This window comes from Halichoerus grypus, chromosome 14 (assembly GCF_964656455.1).
Source record: "Halichoerus grypus chromosome 14, mHalGry1.hap1.1, whole genome shotgun sequence".
Lineage (NCBI taxonomy): Eukaryota > Metazoa > Chordata > Mammalia > Carnivora > Phocidae > Halichoerus > Halichoerus grypus.
In genome coordinates this window covers 61,912,744-61,933,312 of record NC_135725.1, presented here as the reverse complement: position 1 = coordinate 61,933,312, position 20,569 = coordinate 61,912,744, and the positions used below count along the sequence as shown (strand labels likewise).

General features: G+C 48.3%; 2 protein-coding genes across 2 annotated transcripts in view; both read left to right on the top strand.

Annotated features, from left to right (window-relative positions):
- The window catches only part of CORO2A (coronin 2A), a 52,236-nt gene extending 48,518 nt beyond the window's left edge, over positions 1–3,718 (top strand). The window contains exon 12 of the mRNA XM_036074166.2: positions 806–3,718. Coding sequence (XP_035930059.1) covers positions 806–937 — 132 coding nt within the window. The 3' untranslated portion in view covers positions 938–3,718. The remainder of the gene's footprint in view (positions 1–805) is intronic.
- A 1,390-nt stretch (positions 3,719–5,108) lies between these two features.
- TRIM14 (tripartite motif containing 14) overlaps positions 5,109–20,569 on the top strand; it is a 33,135-nt gene continuing 17,674 nt past the window's right edge. The window contains exons 1-2 of the mRNA XM_036074167.2: positions 5,109–5,584; positions 8,328–8,423. Coding sequence (XP_035930060.1) covers positions 5,369–5,584; positions 8,328–8,423 — 312 coding nt within the window. The 5' untranslated portion in view covers positions 5,109–5,368. The remainder of the gene's footprint in view (positions 5,585–8,327; positions 8,424–20,569) is intronic.

Below are 20,569 nucleotides of genomic sequence, written 5' to 3'. Positions count from 1 at the left end.
GTTAGAGTCCCTCCCAGTTCTGACCCTAGGATTTTCTGTTTCAGAGTCGACATTTGTTAAGTGCCGACCGCGTCCCAGGACCTGTGGTGGGCACTGTGGTATATCCCCTGACTGAATTCACCCCCTCATCCCTGGGAGTCAGTATGGAGTGGCTAAAAACACAGGGGCCGGCATCTCACAGAGTTCTGAGCCTGCCTCTGCTCAGCATCAGTGACGGGAGGACCACAGAGCCAGGGGCTGGATCTTTCTTAGCGTCAGTTTCCACAGTGGCACAGGTCGGGGTGGGGGGCGGTGCTAACACTACCCCCTCGTAGGGGTGTGGTGAGCATGCCATGGCTTCTCGAACATCCTTAGGGGGAGCGCCCAGCATCTGCTACGATTCTCTACAGCGCAGCAGTGATGCTAATGCCCAGGTTCATTTTCTGACCCCCAGTTCCTAGAGGAGGAAATGGAAACTCAAGAGAGGATGAGTAACTTGCCTGCGGTCACATAGTTTAGCTAGTTTAGTGGTGAAAACTCCAGTCTCCAGACTTCAGGGCCAAGCATCCTTTCTTCTAGTCCACAGGGGATCTAAGGAAGCAAAAAAAGGTCTGAAACATCGAGTTGTTTAAAATTTCCATTTATTGGGTGAAGAAGAGGGTTTATAAAGGCCCGTGCAATGGTCGCTCCCTCGAGCCTCAGCCGTGTTCATCGCCTCCACCTTTCTGTGTGAAAAGGGGGCAAAGTTTGGTCCTTTCTGCTGGTGTTCTGACCCCTCACATCCGGGGACATGGAGTGATCACTCCCTCTGTTTGTGCTTTCCCAGCTGCTGCAGATGTTCTATCGACAGCAGGAGGAGATCCGAAGACTCCGGGAGCTGTTGACCCAGCGCGAGGTGGAGGCCAAACAGTTGGAACTGGAGGTCAAAAACTCGCAGATGGGCTCAGAGAGGTTCTGAGCAGAGACCTCTGCCCTCCCCGCCCTCAGGGACACCACTCGGCTCCGTGGGGAGGTCCAGAACCAAACCACAAGTCCCCCAAGAACAACCACTATTTCTATATTTTTTACCAGAAAACGAAAACTCTTGGTTGCTGAAAGATTCTAGTGGGAGGGATGTGGTGCCGTTTTTCTATTTGCCTTCTCAAAACAAGTGTCTGAATTGACTCTTTTTAGACAATAACTTGCCTTCTGTTTAATTCTGTGTTTAAGGGTCCACGATGAGCTGTAACTTCTCAAGGGAAAGAACACTGTATAAAGTTAGAGCTGGAAGGACCTAAGGGGAAGCTGCCTGTGATTTTCAGACTGTGGTCCACAGAATGGGAGGAAGCCTAAGCAGGAGGGCCATGCCCCCCCCTCCACCCTGCTCCAACCAGACAGTTCCCTTTCTTTCTGATTTTATATATTGGCTTCTGTGGAATACGTAATTCTGCTTCTGAAAAAACCTTTAGAAGTTTGAAAAACAGTGATCTGGCCCAACTTCCTCATTTTACAGGTGGGGAAACTGAGGCTCAGAGAGAGACAAGTGATCAAGATCCGCAGAGGGTTCATGACAGGGCTGGGTCAAGCCTCTGGTCTGCTGGGTCTCTTTCTGCTGTTTCTGGTCCGATGCAGTCTCAGCCCACAGGGCAGGAATCCGTTTATTCTGGCCTCGGCTGTGCCCCTGATTTGTGCAGTGACCTCTTACAAGTCCTTCCCTCTCTGGTCTCAATTTCTCCATCTGAACCTGGGGTCGCTGAGGTGTGCTGCCCTCTACAGGATCTGCCACCTGCGACGAGAAACCTTGGCCGTGACCTGAGGAAAACTACTTATAGGGTGATGATCAGGGTCTGCTGTAGGAACTCACAAGACGTTGGTGATCGGGCAGAGGAGCTTTAACTGCGGGGAAATAAGTCAAGCTTTGGCCCAGTGCTAGAACACAGATAGGAGGCTCCAACACCATCCTCTCTTCAACCAGAATCAGCCAAGTATGGGCAGACACTATCCTTTATGTGGGGGAGCAGACATCAGAGTGGTTCCCATGACCACGGACTGCCACCCCCAAAGCCCTCAGGCCACAGAGCCTGCCCGCTTCCGGAGGATGTAGGCAGATTTTGGTCCAGGAGGGAGGGAGCCCCAGCACTGCAGGATGCCAGCAGAGCCCCATGGCCACCCACTTCTGGAGAGGGAGGACTGCACTAGGCAAGGAGTAGGGCCGGATGACCCTCAAGTTCCCTTCTAGCCTGAGAGTTTTTATATGTCCCTCCTTTGGGAGTCTGTGTTCTGAGCCCATTCGCTAAGGTTCTTTCTCAGTGGTCAGTACAGCAGCCTAGCTAGAGATGGAGAATGTTGGAAATTAAATGTACCCCCTCCTTACTGAGGAGGTGCAAGCGATGGGGTTTTGCCCACTGCACAGGGCAGTCCTGGAGCTAAGATTGGGACGGGAGGAGGCCACCTAACCTGGTAGGTTTCAATCCAGGCTGTACATGAGAGTCCTCTTAGGAGGGTTCGAGAAATACAGATGCCCAGTCCCAACCCCAGACCAGTTGAAGCTGCATCTCCAGAGTAGGGCCTGGCTTTGTGTATGTTGTTATAAGTTCCCAGGTATTCTGCAGTACAGTGAGGATGGAGAGCCACTGGGCTAGCCCATCTGTACCTAATTGCAGTAGAGACGAGGACAGTGAGCATCAGACAGGCTCCGGGACTCCAACCCCATCCTCTAAGTCCAGGTTGGAAGCGTCATCCCATGTCTCTCTGGGACCCCTGGCTACAACTTGATGAGGGCTCTGGACCCCTGAGTGCCCCCTCCCCTAGCCATGGTTCTGACCCGTTGTCTGCCTACACACGCCAGACACCCTCATCCCCTATCTTGTTGACTTGGTCACTGGGGCTCACCAAAGGCCAAATCCCAGGGGTAGTGAGGGAACAGAACTCCCCTGGATGGGGTTCCCTGGCACACCCAGCTCTAATTCTAACATGGGCCGGGCAGGCATCCTCCCCCTGGTCAGAATAATGCCACTATCCCCATGCCATTCTCAGAGAAGGAAGAAGTAGCCCTCGCACCGGCACTGGCTGCAAACAGGGGATGGGGCTGAGTCTGGGGAGCAGCCCGAATGCCTCCTCTGCACAGAACCTTCTCGAGCTCTCCCTACCCCTTAAGGGACCCAGACCTCATGCTTAAAAACAATGTGAAGGCATCCGTGAACAAACTTGTTTTTTGGGTTTGCTTTTTTTTTAAACTAGAATAAATTATTTAAATTATTTCACAGCAAGGGAGAGGGATAGGTAATTTTTATCGAATATTTTTTTAAGCCATTTTTTAAAATTGCCTTTTTGTTTATGTTCTTGACTGATGAAGTAGAAATTGCCCAGCATCTGTAGGGCCCGGCCCGCACACTCAGGGCAAACAGAATGTGCACTCATCTCTTTACTCCATACTCCGGGAGCCCCCTGACTGTTGACTCAGGAGCTTTCTGAGAATGAAGACAGCACTGGGAGATGAGCATTGGGGCTTATCCACCTTAGCTCTACAATAAATGTTCTTCCTGAAACTAAATTTAAGATTATATCATAGAGGGAAGAAGGAAATCAAAAATAGATCTATGCTTTTAATATGAAACCGTGCCTGAAATAGTTTAATGTTTCTGAAATTCCTTTTACCTTTGTAAAAAAAAAAAATTAAGAAATAAAAGTGAAAATAAATAGATGTGAAATCGTACAATGGAAAGAATGTAACAAAATAATAAACAACATCTGCCTAGACATTTTAATACCTGGAGCTTTCCTTTTCTTGATTTGTTCTACAAATACCAATTAAGTATCTACTTGTTTGGGCCAGAGACCAGGCTGGGAAATAGATAAAACAGACTTGGTCCCTGCCCTCTGAAGTTTTTAGTCATGGTTGGAAGGAAGAGGAGGGCCAGGATGGGGGAAGTGTGGGCTGCTCTGGGAGAGAAGCAAGGAAGTCTTCCTGGAGGAGGTGATATTTAGGCAGACACCTGAAGGATAAATAGAAGTAGGCAGGGCAAAGGGTATTTGGGGAAGAGAGGTCCCAAGCAGAGAAAACCGCCTATTCCCTGGTCTGGAAACAAAAGGTAGAGAGCATAGACAGGGCAGGGATCAAAGGTATTAAGAGCCAAGGATAGGAACTGAGAATTTTTTTTTCCAACTTTATTGAGATAACGATTGACAAAAGTTATATATATTTAGATGGTACATGATTTTTAAAGATATACAATGTGATGATTTAATATATGTATACCTTGTGAAATGATTACCACCATCAAGTTAATTAACACATCTATTATCTCACACAGTGTGTGGTGAGAACACTTGAGATCTACACGCAGAAAATTTCAAGTATACAGTACAGTATTATTAACTATAGTCACCAGGCTGTACCTTAGATCCCCAGAACTAAGGCATCTTACAACTAAAAGTTTGTACCCTTTACCCCACCCCCAAAGCTCTGGGCAACCACCATTCCACTCTGTTGCTAGGAGTTCAACTGTTTTTGTTTTTGTTTCTTTAGATTCCACATATAAGTGAAACTCAACAGTATTTGTTTTTCTCTGCCTGGCTTATTTCACTGAGCATAAAGTCTTCCAAGCTCATCCATGTGGCAAATGGCAGGATTTCCTTTTTTAGGTCCGAATAACATTTCACCGTATATACACACAGCACATCTTCTTTATCCATTAATTCCTGGAAGGACACTGGTTGTTTCCACGTCTTGGCTATTGTGAATAATGCTGCATTGCACCCAGGAGTGCAGATACCTCTTCCAGATACTGACTTCATAATCTTCCCATATATACCCAGAAGGGAGATTGCTGATCATGGGGTAGTTCCATTTTTCATTTTTTGAGGAAACTCCATAGTGCTTTTCATGTTGGCTGTACCGATTTACATTTGGTGGACACGGAGACAGCCCGGGGCAATCAGAGTTTCCAGAGTGATTCTGACAGTTGTGGGAATGGTGATTTCTCCTGGGGAAAGGGCAGAGAGAATCAAGGGGAAGTGAAAGGTGTCGGTCACGCACACCACCGGGGAGGCCACAGCCAACAGGGCTGCAGTTCTCCGAGAGTGACTGGACTCGCAAGACTGGGCGGGGAAGCCCACCTCCTTTAAGCCCGCCCTCCGGGAGCGAGCCCCACTCCGGCTGCCGCCACCTCCGAGCCGCTAGGCGGGGCCTGACCCTCCGCGCCGCGGAAGCTGCCGGGGCAGAAGCGGCGGGCGCGCAACCCGCGGGGCAACATGGCGCCGAGACGGCCGCTATTGCCGGCCGGGCGCGCGCAGCAATCCTTCCTGCGGGAGCTGGGCCGGCCCGGGGCCGCCCCGCCCCACCGCCCAGCTTTCGATTCTCCGCGGGAGCCCCTCCCCCGCACCGCGGCCGCCAGAACCCGAAGGTTGAATGGCGGGCGCAGGGGCGCAGAGCGGGACACCTGGGGAGCCGGGCCCCGCGGAGCGCGAGGACGCGAGCGGCTGGCGCTGCCCGGAGCACGGCGACCGCGTGGCCGAGCTCTTCTGTCGCCGCTGCCGCCGCTGCGTGTGCGCGCTCTGCCCGGTGCTGGGTGCGCACCGCGGCCACCCGGTCGGCCTGGCGCTGGAGGAGGCGGTGCACGTGCAGGTGGGGACGCGGGCGGCGCGCGGGGGGCGCAGCGGGCGGGGAGGGGCGTGCCGGGGTGGCGGCCGGGTCCTGGTTAGGCCTGGAGCCGCAGGGTTGTTGCGAACGGGCAGTTAAGCCTCGGAGGAGGTGGGTTTGGGAGTGAGAACTTGGGAGCCCCGGCTGATACGCACATGTCCTTGACCTCGTCCACCACGGCGGGTCCACCACACTGCCCTTGGGTTGGAAGAAGGTCTGCCCCCCCCTTTTGTTTTAAAGATTTTATTTATTTATTTGACAGAGAGAGAGAGTGAGAGCAGGAACACAAGCAGGGGGAGTGGGAGAGGGAGAAGCAGGCTTCCCACGGAGCAGGGAGCCCGATGTGGGGCTCGATCCCAGGACCCTGGGACCATGACCTGAGCCGAAGGCAGAGCTTAACGACTGACCCACCCAGGCGCCCCAGGTCTGCCCTTTAACGCAGATGAAAAGCCACACAGACATCTCTGGTTTTCTCTCCTGGAGTTCACAGGCGGGGGCTGGGGAAGTGCTTGATTGCCTGCCCTAGGAGCCGCCTCCAGCCACCCGCTCCGCCCTTCCCCTCCACCCGGCCCCCCCTCCCCTCCCCGTGCCAGTTCCTGTTCCACGCATTTAACAGCCTGTGGGGAGCTGTGACAGCCATTTTATTGATAAGAAAAGGAAGGTTCTGGAAGTTGAGGCTGGCTTTCAGCCCAGGACTCCACAGCTGGATTGCCCCCACTGGCCCGTTCTCACCTTGGAGCCTTCACCCCTGCGGAATCCTAATAGTGGTCAGGGGCTCTAGACTTTTGTTCCGGCCTTGGGAACAACTTGTTCTGTGGCTCTGGTCAAGTCCGTCTGCCTCCCTGGGATAGGCAGGCCCTCCTGTCTCTGACAGATGTAGATTCTACCACTTCCTCCTCCTAGAAGTCTTCTGTGATTAATGACCTTTCTCTTCACATTGTGATAACCTTGGAGCTCCAGGATGAAAATGGGCCCTGTGGGGGCTGGTCCAGTTGGTGGAGTCCTGGGTTTCAGGCCTGCCTCTGCCTCCAAGGTCTTCCTTTTCTTATCTATATAATGGTTGTAATAATAATAGCTCCTCAGAGGCTGTCTCCAGAGTTAACATGGCTGCTTTCCAGAGGTAGGGCTTGGGTGTCTGAGGGGCAGGTCCACCCACCCACCTACCTACCTGTGAACTCATCTTGTGTTCACACATCTACCCACTCACGTGTTTGTCCATCATCCTTCCATCCACTCATCAAACATCCATTCAGCACATACCTTGTGCCATGAGCTAAGGAGTAGATCAATTCTTCCCTCATCTGGAGGAGTTCACTGGCTGGTGGGGTGAGAACAGATGGTGACAATACAGTGTGGTAAGTATTGTAATTGGGAAGCCAGAGAGAAGACAATGTGAAATAGGAAGAGGGAGCCCAGGAAGACTTCCTGGAGGAGTGCCATTGGAACTGTCCTTGAAGGCTGAGTAGGATTTTACCAGGTAGCATTGACAGGAGAAGCATCCTGGGACTGGAAGGCCCAGGCACCAGGAGGCTGGGCTATCTTTGGGTGATGGACAGCAGCTAGACTTGAAGGCTTAGAAATCACAGTGGGGTGAGGATGTGCTCCTGGAATTTGAGGCTGTGGCTTGTACTTCGGTTACCATTGTGTCCCCATCCCCACCCACTACCTAGAATACAGCTGCCCACAGCAGCAAATGCTTGTTGGATGTTACAATGACAGTAAGAACTCTGTCGAGTACTTAGTGCCTGCCAAGCACTGCACCCAGCGCTCTGTGTACTTCTCATTCTCTGTGGCGACGCTATGGGGTTAGCTCCATGTTTATAGCTGAGGAAACAGGTTTAGAGCGGTGAAGTCACTCGCTCGGTTCCCATGAAGGGGGAACCAGGACTCAGATCTAGGAGGTCTCGTGTGACTCTGGGGCTGGTGCTCCTCACAGCTTCCTGGGTGGCTCCAGCTGTCCACTCGAAGCTGGCAGCCCTTGGTCATTGTGTTCAATTGAGCAGATGCTTCTCGGTCACTCCCTGGTCCCTGGGGGCGGAGCCAGGAATGGAGCAGGCCTGCCCTCAGGAAGCTTTCAGTTGACTGGGCAGCCAGACCTGGGCCCCGCAGCTGAGTGTAAGGCCAGCCGTAAGAAGGCCCAGATGGAGGTGAGGTCAGACCTGTGGGGAAGAGGGTCGCAGAGCACACCTGTGGAAAAACGGCAGTCACAAAACAGAGATATGGATGGGAGCCATTTCAGGTGGGAGAGAGATGGGAGCATGAACCCCCACAGACCTTACACATGCAGGTTTTATGAACCCCAGTCTAGGCCAAAGGGCCACAGGCTCCCTGGAATGTACGTTCCACGAGGGCAGCCCCTATGACAGGGCCTGGCACATAGTAGGTGCTCAGTTAATACTGACTCTGTAAGTGAATGCTCTTCCCCTGTCCCCAAGCTGTTTGCCTTAAGGTCCTATTTAAGAAAATCAGGTCATAGTAGGATTGTTGTAGAAAAAAGGGAGGGGGCATCAAGGTTTGAAGAATATCTGACGTGGGCCTCTGAAGATCAGAGGGACCCTAGTTCCAACTCATCCTCCAGTTTGCCCCGTGACTCTGGGCCCAGTCATCTCACCTTTTGAGTCTCAGATACCTCAACTGAAGCAAAATACAGGGGTGGGAGATGACCCCCGGGGTGGCTTGTTATCTCAAGAGTCACAGTATTAATTTTTCCTAACTCCTTCACATACAGAAACTCATCCAAGAATGTTTAAAGCAGTTGGAAGCCAAGAAGCATCAGCAAGTTGGCAACATAACCCAAATAGAAGAGGCTGCCGAGAAGCTCAAGGCAAGTGGACATTTCTTCCTTATTCTAGTTGAGATGTCCACACTTCCCCTCGGACACAAGGCTCTCCTCAGTGTGGAGCCAAGGGAAAATAAAAACCTCAAAGGGGCAGATCCGGTTTGGTGGGGTTTGGGACTTCCAGAATTTAGGGAGGTTCTTTTGAAGAAAAAGAACACAAAATCAGGTGTAAGACCATGAAGGGGCCGGGCCAGAGAGGAGCCTGAAGCTTCTGTGTTGTTAGCTTCGTGTGGATCTACCTCTGCCCAGCACCCTGGTCTTGCCCCACAGCGCCTCACAAAATGGAGGAACAGTCTTTCCTGCCGCCACCACCAAGGCCATTCTCTTAGAGGGACTAGTCGTCCATCCCTTGCACCCCAAGTCACCTTAAACAAAGCAAAATGCAGTGTAAAGAAGGTGCAAATAGCTCTTTGGGTGTCACTGCTTTGTTGAAAGAACATAAATAGGGTATAAATATATTTCCATAAGTAAGTACTTTCTTCAGGCTTCTCCTTTCATAGCACTGTTTATTTAAATGGATTCTGTCATGGGCTTGAAATGGGAAGTTGGGACTGATGTTACCATTTGAGCTGCCATTTGACTCTAAAAAAGTTGTTCTGGGTCTTTTGGTCCTTTTATGCGAACTGAGTTGGTCCCTTGCCCTCTCAGCCTCGGCTGCCCCATCCTCGAAATGGGGGCTGCGGTGGGATGCCCTCCCAGCGCCTCTCCCCCTGAGGGCTCTGTGAACCCTGGACCGACCCCCACAGTCAGGCAGAGAGACTGGCTCTGGCCGTGGGAGTAGCTGGGACCCGGGATGTCCTGAGGCCAGGCCTGCAGCAGAGTGGAGATGCCGATGCCCAGGCCAGGCCACGGGGTTGGCCCCCTGTTGGCCCAGCATGCGTGGTCTGTGGCTGCATGCCCCAGCGTGCTGGGGACAGTTGTGGTTTACACCTGTGGCCCCAGCTGCCTTATTAATAGTGTCCCTCATGTTGCCAAGGACATTTCTCGGGGGCTCAGGCAAATACATCTATTTGAAAAGATTCAGGAAGGGATGGGGGAGGTGCTTTGGGCCGCTCAGCCAGAAGGACGGAATCCAGGTATGGGGTCACTCTGCGAATCTCTCGGCAGGTATGGTTTGGGGGCCCTCAAGGGAAGAATTAGGACCCATGTGCAGAGCCTAAGGGGTACATTTCAGCTTCATCTAAGAAATGGGATTTTCTTTCTTTGAACCTTTTCTCCAACTTTTAAACTTTTATATTGAAATAATTACGGATTCACAGGATGTTGCAAGGGTAGAACAGAGAAGTGTCCCTTTCCCCTAGCTTGCCCCAAGGCTTAGATCTTCCCTGACTCCACTGCGACATCAAAACCAGAATTGACGAGGTGTGTATATAGTTCTATGTCAGTTTCTCATACTGGTAGATTCGGGTAATAGCAACCAAAATACAGAACGATCCCATCACCACCAAGATCTACCTCAGGCAACACCTTTGTAGTCACCCCGCCTCCTCCCCCCCAACAGTCTCTAACCCCAGGCAATCACTAATCTGTTCTCTATCTCTATAATTACGGCATTTAAGAATGTCATAAAAATGGAATCATATGGTGTATGACCTTTGAGATATTTTTCACTCAACATAATGCCCTCGAGATCCATCCAAGTTGTTTTGTCTATCAGTAGTTCATTCCTTCGTATTGCTGAATAATATCCCAGCCATCCAGTAGTACGCATGTGCCGCCTTTTTTTTTTTTAATTTGAACCTTTCATCTATGTTAGGACATTTTAGTTGTTTCCGGTTTGGGGCTATCACAAACAAAGTCGCTTCGAGCAGTTGTGTAGGTTTTTGTGTAGTTGAGCAGGTTTTTGTGTGGACGTAGTTTTCATTTCTCTGGGATAAATGCCGAGTGCTGGTTCAGGGTCCTATGGAGCTTGTATGTTTAGCTTTTTAAGAAGCTGCCAAAACATTGTGCAGAGCGGCTGTGTCATCTTCCGTTCCCACCAGCAGCGATGAGAGATCCCGTTTCCGCTCTTGCTGGCCCACATGCAGTATTCGCACAGGTTGGTGTTTTAGCCGTTCTGGCAGGTGTGCAGTGGTCCTCATTTGCATTTGCCCAGCGGCTGGTGATGCTGAACACCTTTCCATGTGCTTATTGGCCGCCTGTCTGTCCTTTTGGTGAGAGGTCTCCTCTTCATGTTTTTTTACCACTTCCAGATTGGTTTGTCTGTTTTTTTTTTTTTACTGCTGAGTTTGGAGAGTTGTCTGTCTATGCTAGATAGGAGTCCTTTGTCAGGTATGTGGCTTACGAATATTTTCTCCCAGTCTGGGGTTTGACATTTCATTGTCTTCACAGGGGCTTTTGCAGAGTGAAAGTTTTTAATTTCAAAGTCCAGTTTATCCATTTTTTTTTCTTTTATGGATTGTGCCCTCGGTGTCATGACTAAGAGCTCTTTGCCTAGCCCTAGATCCCAAAGATTTCCTCCTTTTTTTTCCTAAAAGTTTTATAATTTTACATTTTACATTGAAGTCCATGATTCTTGTTGAGTTACTTTTTTGTATAAGGTGTGAGATTTAGCTCAAGTTTTTTTTTTTTCCTTATGGATATCCAGTTGCTCCAACACCTTTTGTTGAAAGACTGTGTTTTCTCCATTGAATTGCTTTTGTTGAAAATCAGTTGGCTGTACTTGGGTGGGGCTATTTCTGGGTTCTCTATTCTGTTGCATCGATCTATGAGTCTCTCCCTCTACCATTATCACATGGTCTTGATTGTTAGAGGTGAGAATAAGTCCTGAAATAACTGATGTCTCCCACTATATTCGTTTTCAAAATCCTTTTAGCTTTCTGGTTCCTTTGCCTTTCCATTTAAATTTTAGAAGGATCTTGTCTATAAGCTCTACTACTTTGTTGGGATTTGGGAAGGATTGTATTCAGCATGTAAGAAGTGACATCTTTACAATGTTATCTTCCCATCCGTGAATGCATATCTCTTCATTTATTTAGATTTTTGTTTTCTTCCGTCAGCATTTTGAAGTTTTCAGCATACAAATCCTGCACACGGTTTATTAGACTTACAGTTCAGTGACCCTCAGAAGGTACTAAGAAGAACGAAATTAGTGGTCAGCATTTTAAAGCTGGGACTGATTGGTTGGTTGGTTGGTTGATCTGTAGAAAAATTTAAATATAGAAAAGTAGGAAGATGTGGCTGTCCTAGGCCTGCACTCCCACATGGGAGCTGTCAGGCCTGAGCAGTGGACACCGCCACAAGAAGGGTACCTGTCTCCAGGTCTCCCAGCCCCCACCTGATCACCTCCCTCACTGTTACCAGCCTGGCTCTTGGGGGCATTTATGTTTCCATTCCTGGTCAAGAAACAGAGATTTAAAAATTCAGCCATACCCCTTCTCGGATATGTCATTTGCAAATATCTTCTCCCATTCAGGAGGTTGCCTTTTGGTTTTATTGTTTCCTTTGCTGTGCAAAAGCTTTTTATTTTGATGTAGTCCCAACAGATTATTTTTGCTTTTGTTTCCTTCACCTTACGAGACATGTCTAGAAAAATGTTGCTACAGCCGATGTAAGAGAAATTACTGCTTGTGCTCTCTTCTAGGATTTTTATGGTTTCAGGTCTTTAACATTTAGGTCTTTAATCCATTTTGAATTTACTTTTGTGTATGATGTAACAAAGTGGTCCAGTTTCATTCTTTGTCACAAAGCTGTCCAGTTTTCCCAACACCATTTGTTGAAGAGACTGTTTTTTTCCCATTGCATGCATATTCTTGCCTCCTTTGTCTTAGATTAATTAACCATATAGTTGTGGGTTTATTTCTGGACTCTCTGTTCTGTTCCACTGATCTATTTGTCTGTTTTTGTGCCAGTACCATACTGTTTTCATCACTACAGCTTTATAGATTATCTTGAAATCTGGGATTGTGATACCTCCAGTTTTGTTCCTTTTCCAAAATTCTGTTGGCTCTTTGAGGTCTTTTGTGGTTCCATACAAATACATAAAGAACTTATACAACTCAACCCCCCCAAAAAACAAAAAATCCAATTAAAAGTGGGCAGAAGACAGGGGTGCCTGGGTGGCACAGTTGGTTAAGCATCCGACTCTTGGTTTCCGCTCAGGTCATGATCTCAAGTCATGAGATGAAGCCCTGCATCAGGCTCTGCACTCAGCAGGGAGTCTGCTTGAAGATTCTCTCCTTCTGTCCCTCCCCACGGTCCTGTATGCACGCATGCTCTCTCTCTCTCCCAAATAAATAAATAAATCTTTTTTTAAAAGGTGGTCAAAAGGCATAAACAGGCATTTCTCCATAGAAGACATCCACATGATCAACAGATGCATGAAAAGATGCTCAACATCACTACCCATCATGAAAATGCAAATCAAAACTGTAACGAGGGGCACCTGGGTGCTCAGTCGGTAGAGCATCCAACTCTGAATCTCAGGGTCATGAGTTCGAGGCCCACTTTGACTGTGGAGCCTACTTAAAAAAAAAAAGAAAAAGAAAACCCACGATGAGATACCATCTCACACCCGTCAGAATGGCTTAAATCAGAAACACAAGAAACAGTAAGTGTTGGTGAGGATGTGGAGGAAAAGGAACAAACTGGTGCAGCCGCTGTGGGAGACAGTATGGAGGCTCCTCAAAAAATTAAAAATAGAGGGGTGCCTGGGTGGCTCAGTCGGTTAAGCGTCTGCCTTTGGCTCAGGTCATGATCCTAGGGTCCTGGGATCAAGCCCTGCGTCGGGCTCCCTGCTCAGCATGAAGCCTGCTTCTCCCTCTCCCTCTGCCTGCCTCTCTGCCTACTTGTGCTCTCTGTCAAAAAAATAAATAAAATCTTAAAAAAAAAAATTAAAAATAGAATTACCATATGATCCAGTAATTCCACTACTGGATGTTTACCCAAAGAATATGAAAATACTAATTCAAAAAGATACATGCGCCTCTATGTTTATTATAGCATTATTTACAACAGCAAGATATGGAAGCAACCCAAGTGTCCATCAACTGATGAATGGATAAAGAAGATGTAGTATATATAGAAGGAATATTATTGAGCCATAAAAAACAATGAAATCTTGCTTTTGCAACGGCATGGCTGGGTCTAGAGGGTATTATGCTAAGTGAAATAAGTCAGTCAGAGAAAAACAAATACTATATGATTTCACTTGTGGAATTTTGTTTTTTTTTAAGATTTTATTTATTTATTTGACAGAGAGACACAGCCAGAGAAGGAACACAAGCAGAGGGAGTGGGAGAGGGAGAAGCAGGCTCTCCGCGGAGCAGGGAGCCCGATGTGGGGCTCTATCCCAGGACCCTGGGATCATGACCTGAGCCAAAGGCAGATGCTTAATGACTGAGCCACCCAGGCGCCCCTCATATGTGGAATTTAAGAAACAAAGCAAACAAAGGAAAAAGACAAACAAAAATACAGACTCCTAGCTACAGACGATAAACGTGGTTGCCAGAGGGGAGGTGGGTGGGGGGATGGGGGGATGGGTGAAATAGGTGATGGGGATTACCAGTGCTCTTACTGTGATGAGCACTAGGTGACGTGTGGGATTACTGCAGCACTGTGTTGTACCCCTGAGACCGTGTAACGCACATTCATTATACTGGAATTTAAAAAAAAATCATTCTTCAGGGGCGCCTGGGTGGCTCAGTTGGTTAAGCGACTGCCTTCGGCTCAGGTCATGATCCTGGAGTCCCTGGATCGAGTCCCGCATCGGGCTCCCTGCTCGGCAGGGAGCCTGCTTCTCTCTCTGACCCTCCCCCCTCTCATGTGCTCTCTCTCATTCTCTCTGTCTCAAATAAATAAATAAAATCTTTAAAAAAAAAAAAAAAATCATTCTTCAAGCAAACCACTATTCACATTTTGAGGGTGTTTTTTTTTCTGTACAGGTATACGCTTTTCTATAGTTTGAGACATATTCTCTATACAATTCCATATAACTCTAATACAGAGATATATCTATACAACTCTACTATCATCTCTGTACGGTTCTAATATACAAATGTCCCCACTTTGGAGGTAAGGCCTGGTGGTTCGTTTCCTTGTGTGATTTGTCGTTTGTATCATCCTCTTGTCTTCAGCAGGTGTTTTCCGTGGCGTCCTGTATGCCTAGGGTTGTGAGAGCACAGCTTGAGAGCCCTGTGGCTGGAGCTCCTGCAGGGCACTCTGTCAGTTTCAGTAGTTCCAGACCTGTTTTATATGAATTTTTCAGTTTTTGCTTTTTTAAGATTTTATTTATTTATTTGAGAGAGAGAGCGCACAAACAGGGGAAGCGGCAGGCAGAGGGAGAAGCAGGCTCCCCACTGAGCAGGGGGCCTGATGTGGGGCTTGATCCTGGGACTCCAGGGTCATGACCTGAGCCGAAGGCAGACGCTTAACTGACTGAGCCACCCAGGCGCCCCTGAATTTTTCAATTTTGAGGGTCCATGAACTCAGACTTGCATTCTTCTCAGTACAGTCCTGTTGTTTGGTTTATTTGTTTTGCTGGTGACTCTCTTTTTGCCCATGACCCTAGGTGGCTGACAAGATTCCTTGCCCCTGGGGCGGCTGGGTGGCTCAGTCAGTTAAGAGTCTGCCTTTGGCTCAGGTCATGATCCCAGGGTCCTGGGATCGAGCCCCACATAGGGCTCTCTGCTTAGCGGGAAGCTTGCTTCTCCCTCCCCCCCCGCCGCTACCCCTGCTTGTGCTCTCTCCCTCTCTCTCTCTGTCAAATGAATAAATAAAATCTTAAAAAAAAATAAAAAGATGCCTTGCCCCTTTCCCAGGCCAGTGGGTGGAGTTTTTCCCGTGCCTGGCTCATGGGTGACGCGGTGCTCTGTGCTCCTGGCTTAGTGCAGGTGGCAGGTACCCAGAGCCCCCTCCGAGCCAGCTGGGCCCCCAGTGTGGAGTGGCTGTCATACACTCCACCCTGCCGCGGTCACTCAGCTCAGCTTCTGTACGGCCCTGCCAGCAAGTTCCCTCTTTGTTTTGGGCAACTAAGGATTTCTGCTTTTCGTCCTTTGTGGGTTTGCTTTTTGTTTTTGAGCTTAGTCATATAATTTAAAATTTTGCCCATTGTGTATCAGCATTTCTGTGTGTTTGAATGAGCAAGGGGGATTCCCACGTCAGCTCCTTCTCCCTTTATCGACCAGAACTATATGTCACTTTATATATGGAGGTTTTGTTGTGGCTTAAGGTCATAATACTTCCCTGTGTCATGGAAAGTTCTTTATCAGTGTCAGGGTTAGAAACTGTATATTCCATTTTACGGATCTACCACGATTAAGCCATTTTCCTAAGTTGAACATTTCGATCATTTCCAGTTTCTCACTAACATAGAATAACGCCGCAGTGAACATGTTTTGTTTATTCCCTTTGGACACATCCCTGTGTGGGCTCTGTGGGCACACACATTTAGGACTGTCATGCACTCTGCCGAACTGTGACCGTGTACTTTGTAGCAGAGAAGTCAGGGACAGCTGTGTTGCTCCGTGCTCGCCTGCGGAGGGGCGGTGCCAGGGAAAAAGGCCATGCGCCTGGAAATTAATCCATGAAACACCTCTGTAAGCAAACGAAAGCCAATAAACTCGTGGTCCAAAGTCCGCTGTTCAGAAGCCGGTAAACAAGTCCTCACCAACCACGTCTTTGCAGAGAACCATCAAGAAGGCCTATCCTCAACCAACACCCATGAAATGATTTTCTCTGCCGTTCTTGTTGATAGGCTGTTTCCTTCCCCATCATGGCTCCTCAGAGGGCCAGGGCGTGCAGGTGGACGGGAAACTCACCCCTTGCCTGCTACCCTAACTCAAACAAGGATCAGGTGACAGGGTAGCAAAGTGGTTATGTTCTTCTTCTGGAATCTTCCCACTTTTCCCCAGGGAGCTTTTGATACTTTTATAAGTGGGGAAAAATTGTATAAATATATGTACTATATAAATAAATATATAGATAAGTTTGGCTACTGTTGTCGAACCCAGACCTGGTAGGGAGCTAGGATGTGCATAGACTGACAGAGCTGAAGTGGCCCTCGGAGATGCGGGCACCCAGGAAGAGAAGTCATCACCGGTCCCACAGGAAGGCAGAGGCGGACCTGGGGCCACAGTAGTATTCATCAAGGCCCACCCAGGAAGACAGAAGTCACTTTGAGGGTTTGGGACAGAGGGAACGAATGCAGGGAATGGTGACACAGCGTGGGAGAGGCAGAGAAGCCGGCCAGGGGTGGCGAGGCGGGAGCACGGGCGGGAGGCACCTTCACCCCTGGCCTGCGTAGACGAGGGAGGACGTGGGGTGACGGAGAGCAGGGGGCCGGGGCCACCTTGGCAGGAGCCGGAACCAGAGCAGGCCTGTCATGCGGGAGCTGGAGGGTAGAGGGGACGCGGCCCTGCAGCCTCTCGTGGAGACGCTGTCTTGGTGGGACGGACACCCTGGCTGCTCCTTCCCCATCACTTCTCTCTAGTTCCTCCTCCCATTGACCAGACGCAGCCTGAAGGAGGAGCCTGGAAATTCATGTGCAGGAGTCAGCCCCTCTCCCCGCCAAGCAGGGCTGGGGGAAGGGCAGGAAGTGGACCTGAGGACCGAGGCCTAGCCTGGCACCCTGGGGAGGGAAACCAACAGCCTCCGTTCCTGGCTCTGTGCCTTTCCCTGGGACCCACCAGAGCTGTAGGGACTGAACCACAGCACAGGGTCAGGGGGCCCGTGATGGGACAGGCGGGAGTGGGGAGATGAGGCCTCGGCCGGGCCATGCTGCTGTTGACACTGACGGGGCCACCCGTCTCTACCGCCCCCACCGGGCAAGGCCACGGCCACCTGCCCGAGTTGCCAGGACATCATAGCTAACAGGGACAGGGCAGGGTTGGGGAGCAGTGGGATGCCCCCAAGAGGCGCCCATAGAAGCGTTGTCCAGAGTCGTACTGAGATATCAGCAAACCGCTCTTTCCATTCTCGCGGGCTCCTCACCCCCCACAGGACCCGGACAGGCCTCCGGCACCCTGGGCCCAGATGGCGTCGCAGCAGCCGGCGCTCCGGGTACAGAATCCCCCACTCTCCCCTGAGTGGACTGCGTCGCTGCCCAAGTTCCTTCTGTCCCCAGTCCCTAACCTTTTCAACTAGACTATTCAGGCCCTCACCTGGCCCCAGCCCACTCCAGTGTGGGATCCATTTTCACTTTGAATCAATGTGGCCCAAACCACTAGACAGCATACTTCCTTGTTTCATTGCCAGAATTCCCTCCTTTCCTCCCATTCTCTCCCTCTCTCTCTCTCTCTCTCTCATTTTAACTATTTGCATGATCAGCCTTAAGCTTACACCTTAAGTCTTCTTGTGGATGTTTCCAAACAGTTATTCCTGGACTACTAAGCAATTGCTTCCCTTCCCACCAGCCCCTGGCAACCTCTCATCTACTTCCTGTCTCTGTGAACTGGCCTACTGTACATATTTCATAAAAGGAAATCATGGCTTATTTCACTTAGCATGACTTAATGGTTCATCCATATTATAGCATGTATCAGAACACTGCCTTCTTTTAAATCACTACCTGTTATTTCATTGTATGAATGCCGCATAGTGTATATAATAAACATATATATACTTCCCATATCGAAAATTTTGCCCAACTTTATCACCAACAGTGCTGTAGTGAGCATCTCGGCACACAAATGTTCATGCATGTGTGAAAACGTTTTCTGAGATCAATTTTTTTTTTTTTATCCATCTAGCCCTGGACTCTTGTTTTTTGGGAGGTTTTTTTATTATTATTATTAACATATAATGTATTGTTTCAGGGGTACAGGTCTGTGATTCATCAGTCTTACACAATTCACAGCGCTCACCATAGCCCATACCCTCCCCAGTGTCCATCACCCAGCCACCCCATCCCTCCCACCGCCCTCCCCTCCAGGAGCTTTCAGTTTGTTTCCTGAGATTAAGATTCTCTTATGCTTTGTCTCCCTCTCTGATTTCGTCTTGTTTCATTTTTCCCTCCCTTCCACTATGATCCTCAGTCTTGTTTCTCAAATTCCTCATATCAGTGAGGTCATATGATACATGTCTTTCTCTGTTTGACTTATTTCGCTCAGCATAATACCCTCCAGTTCCATCCATGTCGTTGCAAATGGCAAGATTTTATTCCTTTCGGTGGCTGCATAATATTCCATTGTATATATATACCACATCTTCTTAATCCATTCATCTGTTGATGGACATCTGGGCTCTTTCCATAGTTTGGCTATTGTGGACATTGCTCATATAAACATTGGGGTGCAGGTGCCCCTTCGGATCACTACATTTGTATCTTTGGGGTAAACACCGAGTAGTGCAATTGCTGGGTCATAGGGTAGCTCTATTTTCAACTTTTTGAGGAACCTCCATACTGTTTTCCAGAGTGGCCACATCAGCTTGCATTCCCACCAACAGTGTAGGAGGGTTCCCCCTTCTCTGCATCCTCGCCAACATCTGTCATTTCCTGACTTACTAATTTTAGCCATTCTGACTGCTGTGAGGTGGTATCTCATTGAGGTTGTGATTTGTATTTCCCTGATGCTGAGCGATGTTGAGCACTTTTTCATGTGTCTGTAGGCCATTTGGATGTCTTTGCAGAAATGTCTGCTCATGTCTTCTGCACATTTCTTGATTGGATTATTTGTTCTTTGGGTGTTGAGTTTGATAAGTTCTTTATAGATTTTGGATACTAGCCCTTTATCTGATATGTCATTTACAACTATCTACTCCCATTCTGTCGGTTGTCTTTTGGTTTTGTTGACTGTTTCCTTTGCTTTGCAAAAGCTTTTTATCTTGATGAAGTCCCAATAGTTCATTTTTGCCCTTGCTTCCCTTGCCTTTGGCAATGTTTCTAGGAAGAAGTTGCTGCGGCTGAGGTCAAAGAGGTTGCTGCCTGTGTTCTCCTCAAGGATTTTGATGGATTCCTGTCTCACATTTAGGTCTTTCATCCATTTTGAGTCTATTTTTGTGTGTGGTGTAAGGAAATGGTCCAGTTTCATTCTTCTGCATGTGGCTGTCCAATTTTCCCAACAACATTTGTCTTTTTTCCATTGGACATTGTTTCCTGCTTTACCGAATATTAGTTGACCACAGAGTTGAGGGTCCATTTCTGGGTTCTCTGTTCTGTTCCATTGATCTGTGTGTCTGTTTTTGTGCCAGTACCATACTGTCTTGATGATGACAGCTTTGTAATAGAGCGAAGTCCGGCATTGTGATGCCACCAGCTTTGGTTTTCTTTTTCAACATTCCTCTGGCTATTTGTGGTCTTTTCTGGTTCCATACAAATTTTAGGATTATTTGTTCCATTTCTTTGAAAAAAAAGTTGAGGTATTTTGAGAGGGATTGCATTAAATGTGTAGATTGCTGTAGGTAGCATAGACATTTTCACAATATTTGTTCTTCCAATCCATGAGCATGGAATGTTTTTCCATTTCTTTGTGTCTTCCTCAATTTCTTTCATGAGTATTCTATAGTTTTCTAAGTACAGATTCTTTGCCTCTTTGGTTAGATTTATTCCTACGTATCTTACGGTTTTGGGTGCAATTGTAAATGGGATCGACTCCTTAATTTATCTTTCTTCTGTCTTGTTGTTGGTGTATAGGAATGCCACTGATTTCTGTGCATTGATTTTATATCCTGCCACTTTACTGAATTCCTGTATGAGTTCTAGCAGTTTTGGGGTGGAGTCTTTTCGGTTTTCCACATAAAGTATCATATCATCTGCAAAGAGTGAGAGTTTGACTTCTTTGCCGATTCGGATGCCTTTTATTTCTTTTTGTTGTCTGATTGCTGTGGCTAGGACTTCTAGTACTTTGTTGAATAGCAGTGGTGATAGTGGACATCCCTGCCCCGTTCCTGACCTTAGGGGGAAAGCTCTCAGTTTTTCCCCATTGAGAATGATATTCGCTGTGGGTTTTTCACAGATGGCTTTTATGATATTGAGATATGTACCCTCTATCCCTACACTGTGAAGAGTTTTAATCAAGAAAGGATGCTATACTTTGTCAAATGCTTTTTCTGCATCTATTGAGAGGATCATATGGTTCTTGTTCTTTCTTTTATTAATGTATTGTATCATATTGATTGATTTGCAGATGTTGAACCAACCTTGCAGCCCAGGAATAAATCCCACTTGGTCGTGGTGAATAATCTTTTTAATGTAC